At 43.8% G+C, this 10,316-nt stretch overlaps 1 protein-coding gene across 2 annotated transcripts; it reads right to left on the bottom strand.

Annotated features, from left to right (window-relative positions):
• Positions 1-409: 409 nt before the first annotated feature.
• Positions 410-9,784, bottom strand: si:ch211-106e7.2 (uncharacterized). 2 transcript variants are annotated; one of them, XM_053886691.1, is made up of 4 exons: positions 9,615-9,784; positions 1,973-5,417; positions 805-864; positions 410-731 (listed from the first exon to the last, which is right to left on the bottom strand). In XM_053886691.1, the coding sequence occupies exons 2-4, from the start codon at positions 5,334-5,336 to the stop codon at positions 625-627; spliced, it is 3,531 nt and encodes a 1,176-aa protein (XP_053742666.1). In that variant the 5' UTR covers positions 5,337-5,417; positions 9,615-9,784; the 3' UTR covers positions 410-624. The 2 variants fall into 2 exon arrangements, with proteins under 2 accessions (XP_053742666.1, XP_053742667.1); XM_053886692.1 differs by having other exon boundaries at positions 9,651-9,767.
• Between the last annotated feature and the right edge of the window lie 532 nt (positions 9,785-10,316).

Genomic DNA, 10,316 nt, shown 5'->3' with positions numbered 1-10,316 from the left:
AAGGAAACTGTCATTTTACAAGTGAATCTGAAGGTTTAAGTGAATATTGTGTATGTTATTATGCTTCCCTGTGAGTTAGAATGCTCACGTTTAGGCTCAATGCAGTTGAGTGTGTCTATAGTTTACTGCTACATCCACTAGCTTCTGGCATTGTGGTTCTTGTACAGTCACAGTAACAGTCATGAGCTCTCTTCTAGCAACTCATCACTCACACATGACATTTAAAGGACATTCTAAATGCAGCTTTGTAACTCAAAAGAAACATCTTGGATCCTTAAACACCTCGGTGTCTCGTGTTCTCTTCTCGTTTTTCTCATTTTAATGAGCCTTGCTAATTTCTAAGTAAGTCATGTGATAGACCACAGGTTAAAACATTAATAAAACTGTCTGGGTCAACGACACCTGGAACCTAGAATCAGGTGTTTCAGTCATGACATAGTAATTGTGCAGCGCATAGCTAGTTAATACAAAGTAAGACTTTTTTTAAAGAAAACATTTATTTACAAAATGAGGGCACTTGGGAAAATAGGCACTTTTCAACAGGTATAAAAATATAAAAATTCATGTGCAAACAAAAAAGGGACTCCAGAAGTCCCGTGATGAACACTATCCTACATTCAAGTATCAACACAGCAACAGCGGATGTTTCTGCCGATGCTTCTTCCTGAGACGCCCTGGTTGGGTGGGAGTGCACGGTGGTTTGGGCTTCTTGTTTTCTAACCCCCCGGTACCTGAAAGAATGATTGACAGTCAGGCACAGACACATCTCAGCTTCAAAAATACTCTGACTGTTTAAACACTGACCGACTTTACGTTCTCGGGAGAAGGAGGCACCCTTGTCCTGCTTGTCATCCTCAGGCTTATCTGGGGAAAAACAAAACTTCATTTAATTTCCTGTGAGAAACAAGTATAAATGTAGATATAAGGGACACCATCAGAAGAGCAAATCACTAATAAGCAAGATCCTTGATCAACCACTGTACTTTATGACCTTTCACCCCCTTCATGAATGACTCTTGTCTCAGCAGGAAATGCCACAAAAGCATGATGGTGACTGTCCAGAACCTCCTGGTATTTAGTGAAATGAATTAACCAGGGCCATCAACGATCGCTCTAACTGGTAACTCCCACTGGCATTTGAGTTTCCTTCTGCTTCCTGCCTTCTCATATGTCTCCTCAGGCCATGCTGCCGGTGACAGCTTCCTTGCTCCTCTGCCCCTCAAGTTGAAGCCTTGCTTGACTCGTGCAAAGTCATTTCCTGCAACTCCCTCCAGCACCAAGACAGAAGACGGCTCCTGAAGATCAACACTGAGCGGGTTAGTCCTGTCACAAATGTTGGGACGGTGCGCCATCTATTCCTGACAAGTCCATCAGTGTGTTGGAAGTGTCAGTCATTCAGCAACTACACAAACAGTTTCTCATCCGGCGACAACACTGTGGGCCATTTTGCATTTCTGCAGCTTTGAACCAAGAGAAATTACACCTTGGGTCAGACATGTCTAATTGACACGGGCCAGGCGATCCACCGCTGACAGACCACCCAGAACATCTTCATTCAAGAGCTCCTCACTTCCTCCCCCTCATGATCTTCAGCACTCAATAATCTCATCACTTCGTCCTCGCAAACCAGCAACACTATCACTCATCCAAAGACCTCAAAGCAGTTATATCACAGGCTTATATTTACATCTTCCACGACATGGTACTGATGGTATCAATTCTATTTCATTGTCTCTATCAGATCTGATATTCCAGTAATGAATCCAAGATTGTCTTCGCATTGTTTTGTGTGTATAACAATCAATCTTTAAAAGAACATAAAATCATGGCACCAAACATTAAACTATTAGTTAAATAATATAAGGTATTCCAAAGGTGAACTATTCCTCAAGGGTAATTCCTGAAATATTGCTTGGTCATATTCCCGTCACGAGATGAGAATAGCGTAATGCTTCGTGGTAACAGAACTTACGGCCAGCTTTGGGCGAGTCCCTCGTGGAGCTGGAGCCATCATTAAAGGAGAAGGATTCCGGTAACACACTGAACTTCAGCGTGTGCTTGGGAGCTGGTGAAGAAGTGCCACTTCCACTGGCTTGTCTGCTAAGCAGTTTGGGTGAGTATATATCTTTGTCTGGACTTTTCACAGAGTTGGAGTAGGCCAGCTTCTTCTTCAGTCTTTTCAGTCGTTTTTCAGCTCCCTTGGATCTTCTTTCAGACACGGAGAAATCAGCATCACTTGTCTGCGGCGATTTTTTCTGCTTCACATGTGCGTCTTCAGACTTGCCCTTGTTGGCATGATTGCTGCTTGAGATAGGGGTCGAGACTAAGAATGGTCTTATCAGGCTTTGCTTTTGAGAATCCTTCATTTTGGACGAGTCTTTACGGAGATCAAACCTTACTTTTTTTAAGGGTTTTTCAGATTTTTTAGGACTTTGGTCCAAGTGCCGGATATCTGAACGGTGCTTTTTCGAAGATTTTCCCTCCTTGCTTTTGTGCAACTTGACTGAGACCACTTTTGGTGGCTTTTTGAAATCAGCGCAGCCAGAAAACGTGAGGCGCTGGGCACTATCACCTTCCGCACATTTGCCTTTTGGTTGCGAGCCGTAGAGCACCAGCTGAGCTGTTTGGATCTCCTCAGCATCGGGCTCTTCGCTGTCCATGTTTCTCAGCTTGGAAATCTTCTGCACTCGCCTCGAAAGAAGTTCCAGGGTCTTGGTTTTTTGGACCTTCGCCGGGATTGGGTTGTTTTCATCTTCATGAGTTATTTTCCGTTTTCTTGCGGTTTGCTCATCATGGACTGGAGCCTGAGTGGCGTGTTTTCTCTCAGGCTCATCATGCTGTGATGGCACTGGGGAGGCCTTCTGAGACGTCCCGCAGGTTGAAGTCTCACCAAAGGCTTCGTCATCACTTCCCAAATCTGCTTCTGTGCTTTCACTATCGGAGTGGGAATCTGGTGGCTGCTCCAGAGAGTGCGTCTGCACCAGTAGGTCGCTCTTAACATCCGTCTGCTCGGGTTCAGACGGTTCCTCTGCTGGTGAATCTGGCTTCGGACACTCATCCCATGAATCAGTGATATCGATGACCTCGGCCATGGGGTTCCAATCAATGGAGATCACGCGACTCCCTTCCAGGGTCTTGTGAAATTCTTTGTTGTCAATCTCCAAATGTGCCTTCTGTTCCTCCTTGAGCAGTTTACACTCACATGCGCATGCAGATTCACTGGGACACTGAAACAACTGCTTCCACTTTGCAATGCAGCAGACCTGCTCTATTTTAGGCACTTTGTCCTGCACTAACTCGTCGTCATCACATAAATCTATAATCTCGACTTCTTCTGTACACTTGGGCTCTTCGTTCTCCTCCACCGGAGCCTCTTCCTCTGACTGATTTTCCCTTTCTGGGGGTGGGAGGGCCTGCTCAAAGATGGCTCTGGCTGCACTTGGAGACATAACTTCTATACCAAGAGCGTACATGGGGTCATTTTCTTCAATACACTCTGGAGATGTCTCGGGACGGTCTGCAGGTTTAGGGGTGGGTAGGGTCAGTGGCTCAGTGGGTGGGTCAGTCTTGACTTCCTTAGAGTCTGAATCCATCGGTGGGTTTTCATCTGGAGGAGTCTCGTCAGTGAAAGTGTTTCGGGTTTCCTCGGGTCGCGATTCTGGCTGCTGCAAGGTTTCACTTGGGATCTTCACTGAAGAACTGTGTGGTTCTGGAGGGACTTCCACCTTACGAGGCAGGAAATGATGCTTCGGAGGGAAGCCAAACTCTTTGTCAATGTCATCAAGATTCTCATTCGTGTTCAACCATGAGGACGTATACGGTGCCTCTGTGTATACCTCATTGTCCTTTAAGACGTGAAACCTCAACGGCTGCTTCAGGTAATGGTCGTCTACACTCCTGCATATGACGGTATCCGGTTTAACTGTATAAGAACAGAATTTAGCTATTTCCTCCATGACAGCACGATGATTGGTTGGCCTGAGGACTTTGAGAAGCCCGTTCATGCTGCCATCCCAATACAAATCAATGATTTTCTGGAAAACATCGGGACATTCATGCGTGTTCTCTTCACACACACTTTGCACCAGTTTCTCCAAGGCTTCAGCAGTCCATTCTGTAGTTCTTTGAAGTGATTTGCGAACGACCGCATTTGAGATTCTGTCTTTCACTTCTGGTACCAAACTTCCTTCTGTTGGTGTAACAGGAACCGTCAAGTCTTCCGTTGGTGGGAATCCACCGGGACTAACCGACGTATCAACCGACGGGCTCTTTGAGTTTGGTCTCGCTGAGTCGCTAAGATGTAGGATTTGTTTTTTCTGTATTTGGTCTGGAGACTCAGAGACTGTTGGCTGGATGGGCGACATGGGCGGGACGACTGCCACAACCTTGTTGCTGGAGGTGGACGAAAGGCAGCACTCAGTGGCGTTCAAATCTATCGGGAGAGTTTGGCGTTGTGCATCTAAAATATTGCCAACTTGGACATGTGTCGGAGTATTGACAGGGGTTTGTGGACCACCCAGCGGGGCGCCTGCAATTGTCTGCAAACATTGGATCGTCTCTGTCACAGGATTCAAAAGGGGCGGCTTTGCATTCAAGTTATTTTTATATTTTCCTTTCCCACTGCAACTGTTGTAGCTGGGGGGCTTTGGTGCATACATGTTTTTGGTGGGTGGTGTAGTTACAATTGTATGTAGTTGAGGATTCGCTTGGTTCATTTGGTTGACCGTTCTGCTATGTGAAAGGGCCATTGTCACTTTATTATTTATACGGGACTTTAAAAGAGACATCAAGTAGCTTGGTGGGTCCATAGAGGGGGGTGCTGTATTCAGCGACCTATTTGGTGGGGCGTATTGTGTGGCTGCCATTTGGATACTGTGTGAGGATGATGGAGCTGTTGAGGTAGCAGGTGGTGGGACATGTCCACGAGACATGTGCTCTTGGATGTAACGTTGCTGATGCATGGCTTCTTGGGTAGTTGGACCAACAGCCTGCCTTGGCTGCCGGTCATACACCGGTGTTGAATAGGAATATCCATGTCCTTGGGGAGGTACGGTTCCCCTGGTCAAGTCCTGCGTCTGCGTTGGACAATGAGCCTTCCACTGGACTTGGTTGTTCACAATTGAACCCTTAAGCATAATTTTTGGAACCCGCTTTTGCAATGTCACATCATTAGCTCCTATTTGATGCTGGTATTTCTGCGTGTGGTAATTCATTTGCCGATTGAATTGTTGGTTTCTGGGCTGCCCATTGTGGTACATGTAGGCGAGGTTCTGCTGCTCATTGATGTTGAAATTATTAGACCACAAGTGGTTATTTGTTCCCGCTGGGTGATTCATCGCCTTTTCAGTGAGTGAGCCCAGCAGTCGATCAAAGAAGCGGCTGCATTTTTCTTTTCCAGCTCCTCCTGAGGTTGTTACCTGAAAGACAAAAGGCACAACATTGATATACGATTCAAAATATGTTCAATGTCACAAAACATTCAATGCTATGATTTCATCGGCAGAAGTAACACTCCAGCTGCATGAATAGAAAGTGAAAGTCTTGGTTAGGGCCGCTCCCCCCACACCCTCGCAGCCAGTGAAGGCAGAGCAAGAGAAACATTCTGCGGGGGATGAGTTACAATGGTGTTTTTCAACCTTTTTATAGCCACGGCACCCTTGGTTCATTGAAAAAATCCCGAGGCTCCACCAAAGGCCACTTGCACTTGTGCTTAAAGTCCTACAGAAAAAGGATTCCAGGTGGTGACCTGGAGCTGGAGTAAACAGGATGGAGTGAGGAGACTGCAACGTGGAGTGATTGGTCAGGATCTATCAGGTGGATGTCTAAACAAGGTAAGAGATGGAGGAATGCTGAGTGAGGGAGTGTGTGTGAGAAAGAGAAGTTACAGGTGGAGTACAAAGACGGGAGTGAAGCACAACTGGAGGCCTGAGCAGACACTCTAACTCACTAGAGTCCAAGGCCAGGCTGGAATATACCACCTGGTCCCAATAAGAACCACCTGGGTCTGGAGGAGGGGAGCAAGCCTTGTGATTGTTGCCATGGTTACGAGGGTGCCTCCGACCGGGACTGGTGTCAACAGCTGAGGGCCAATCGAACCAGGACAGAGACCCATGTGGAGAAACTTTTGTGTATAAAAGGGTCAAGACCTCAGACTCCTCTACTAGGGAATGAATATCTTTTAAAACGATTGTCTTTTGGTCGTGGTTTGTACAATAAAACAAACGCACAGAATTCGAAAAATCAAGAGGAGTAGTAGCCTGCTGTGCTGGGAGAATCACAGCCAGACAGGAAGTCGAGGGCAGCTCTCTGTAGGAGGTGCTGTGGCCAAGCTCTCATCACAGTCCTGTCCCACGGCATCCAGGACACTCTGAGGGCACTGGGCAACACATCCTCTCTCACTGCATGACGGAGTGAATCAGGTTGCATGATAATAAACTCAGACTGGACTCACTGTCATTATGCACTTTCATCAGCACATTATTGTGGCTATATTTCTATGATTTTATGACAGTATATTCTCTGTTAGAATGTTTTGTTATTTATATTTTATATTTTTTGCTTTATATTATTATCTTAATTAACAAGGCATTCATTGTTTGTGTTTTTATTACTCAATTGACATCAAAGTCTTTTAGAATAAAATTAAATTGAATCACCACTTAAGGAATCTAAATGGAATTGTGAGGTTGTTGACAAGAACCGATTAAAAAAAGATGTATATACCACATGTAAGGGGCCATTGTGGACTCCAGATCCAGGCAAATGTTTTATAAACACAATGCAAATAAAAACTTTGAAATGTAAAAAGAAAAAAACCAACAACAACATATTTTCTATCTGTCATTCATAGTCTAACTTTGCATTCCTAGTCTGACTGGTGGACAAGCTGATGATCTCACTGCTTAACATCTTGCTCCTTGTCAGTGTTCCCAATCTATCAGACCTCATCAGAACTTTAAACTGCAGTTGGTTCTGGAAAGAACGGGCTTTCCATGTGTGTTATTTGCGTGTTAGAATTGCAATAGAACTGTACTGTCGCGCGCATGTGTCTAAAAATGGGGAACGTTTTCGGTTGAGGGCAAAAGGCAAGCTGCCGATTTATCAGCAGTGGGATTAATAGCAGGCACTGCGATGTTTCTAAAACCAATAATCTCACTCAAATCGGCGCTACATCACCATGAAATCACTTAAACAATAATATCCGACCCTGCAAACACTGATCGCACACGTTCTTGTGATCCTTGGTTTATGACTTGAGGCCCATAGCACCGACTGGACGCGAACGCAGCATTTCCATTTAAACCTCGTACCTGTGAAGCCCTTCAGTTGGGGCTAGAGTTGAGTTGGGTTCGGCATTATTATGCACGAATCCAACAAAACTATGACAGAAGTTCGAGTCGAACTCACTCAAGTATGTTGCTCTCGTGCCATTTCCGACTTCACTGCAAACACAGCATCGCGACATTCTAGAGCGTGACTGCACGTTTAAGATACAGGAGCGAAAAATACTTCTAAAATCCACCGCACGTCTTTTGTCGCTTTATAGGACCGCGGTCAAATTAGTTGGATGTTGGATATTCGACAGATATTCGCTCCACCAGAGCCGGTGTTGTTCGGTCTGTGTCCCCGGGAAACGGTTGCTGATCTCGGACGAGCTCGCTCGCTGGAGGAAAAGTGTTCAGATGAGCCCAGAGTGATTGTAAACTGTCACCAGACATGAGACACATTCGAGACGGACACTTTCATTCCATATTTTTACCATTATGATTCCATTATTATTAATATATTCATATTTTCTCAGTATTTCTTCAATAGCTCCAAGGAAAAGTGTTCAGGCGAGACCAAAGTGAGTGTGAACTATCACCAGACATGGGACACATTGGAGACGGACACTTTCATTCCATAACTGTACTGTTATGGTTCCATTATTATTAATATATTCATATTTTCTCAGTATTTCTTCAATAGCTCCTAGGAAAAGCATTCAGATGAGTCCAGAGTGATTGTAAACTGTCACCAGACATGAGACACATTGGAGGCGGACACTTTCATTCCATAACTGTACTGTTATGATTTTGTTATGATTGATATATTCATATTTTCTCACTATTTCTTCAATAGCTCCGAGGAAAAGTGTTCAGGTGAGACCAAAGTGCGTGTAAACTATCACCAGACATGAGACACATTGGAGACGGACACTTTCATTCCATAACTGTACTGTTATGATTTTGTTATGACTGATATATTCATATTTTTCCACTATTTCTTCAATAGCTCCTAGGAAAAGCGTTCAGATGAGTCCAGAGTGATTGTAAACTGTCACCAGACATGAGACACATTGGAGACGGACACTTTAATTTCATAACTGTACTGTTATGGTTCCGTTATGATTGATATATTCACATTTTCCCGCTATTTCCTCAATAATGTTCAACCTGATGAGTCACAAACTGCATTCTATGTCTCTCCCATCACCCATCTTGAGACACAGCTGAGACACTGGACGATGAACAAATGTGATTCAACTAACATTTTTCAACGAATGATTTCATTTACACAAGTCACATTGCCATTTTCATTTCTCTGCTTCTTCAAAATGTTCTGTGTCCATACCCAAACACTGCATGGAACCAAATTCCGCATGAATCACACTGGACCTCTAGAAATGTTAAAACAAAGTGGTTAAATTTACCACTTTATGCTTCTGTTTAATTTTACATCTCAACATCTCAGTTAGTTAGTGGTGGTCCACAACCTGGGGGTCTTTTCTCAGCACGCATTCCACAACAGCTGTTTTCATCAAACACTAGAACACATAAACATATGTTGAAAACTATTGATATTTAATATCAAGTATTGTAAATCATCCATTGTACCTGATGCCAGGATAATTGGCATTATCATCCATTCAGAAAGAGCGCATGAAAATCATCTGGCATCAGGTACAATAATAAAAACAAAATATGAATATATTAATAATAATGGCATCATAACAGTACGGTAATGAAATGAAAGTGTCCGTCTCCAATGTGTCCCATGTCTGGTGATAGTTTACAATCACTCTGGACTCATCTGAACACTTTTCCTCGGAGCTATTGAAGAAATAGTGGGAAAATATGAATACATCAATCATAACAAAATCATAACAGTACAGTTATGGAATGAAAGTGTCCGTCTCCAATGTGTCTCATGTCTGGTGATAGTTTACAATCACTCTGGACTCATCTGAACACTTTTCCTAGGAGCTATTGAAGAAATAGTGCAAACATTCTCACTGACTTTTATGATAATTTCACGACTGAGAATTTGTGGACGGTCCCCTAACTTCGCCTTAGCGCTGCCAGCGAGCGAGCTCGTCCGAGATCAGCGACCGTTCCCCGGGGACACAGACCGAACAACACCGGCTCTGGTGGAGCGAATATCTGTCGAATATCCAACATCCAACTAATTTGACCGCGTATGCGCCACCGAACAATTAGTTTACCTATGTATTATTAGTCACACAATGAGGAAATCCGACAGCAGCAACAGGAGAAACAGGAAAGCACAAACGCATTACACATTTAAGATCTACCCAACGCACAATTCAGTCATACTCAAAACTGTTCGCTTACGATTTCCGTTGATAAAATGAGGGGAATTCCACGCACCGAAAGTTTGTCCCACTCTTAGATATCCAGTCAAGAAACGCAGAATAATCCAATGGTGGCTAGGTTTCCCACACTTGAACTGAGAACGCAGCCACGCAAGCCCTGCTAAATCGCAACACCGGAGCTGCGGACGAGGCCCCAATACACAAGCGGGCTGTGTGACGTCATAGTCCGATTCGCTGACCAATGGGTGACTCTGTGGGAGGATCCGGGTGAAAAAGGCTGCCGTTTCTCTATCTGAAACAAACTTCGTATTTGAGCAAGTGACAAGAAAATGCATGCAGTCAAGTGCAATGCATCTTTTTTTTATATTCAAGACAGATCCATGCTCCTAATGTAATTTAAAACTTGACTTAAATAGGCATATGTTTTAATGTATGGAGGTTCCTCCTGTTTATGCTTATTTCAATAAAAATCATCATTAGTATGTCACTTGTATATGCAATATAATCACATATATAATTTTACTATTTTTAAATGTCCATCCAAAACGTTACACTGAATTTGCACTATTTTTAAGACAGAGGTGTTGGGTTTTGTTAGTTGAGTTCAGTTGAGCAAGAAAAAACGCTTTTCCTCCATTAAGGGAATTGTTTTTCACACATCGAGAACCTCAACCCATGTCAAATGACAGTCGCTATCATGAGTGTATACAAAGCATGCATT

Source organism: Synchiropus splendidus, chromosome 14, assembly GCF_027744825.2.
Source record: "Synchiropus splendidus isolate RoL2022-P1 chromosome 14, RoL_Sspl_1.0, whole genome shotgun sequence".
In the NCBI taxonomy this organism is placed as follows: domain Eukaryota; kingdom Metazoa; phylum Chordata; class Actinopteri; order Syngnathiformes; family Callionymidae; genus Synchiropus; species Synchiropus splendidus.
This window is presented reverse-complemented; position numbering and strand designations above follow the sequence as displayed.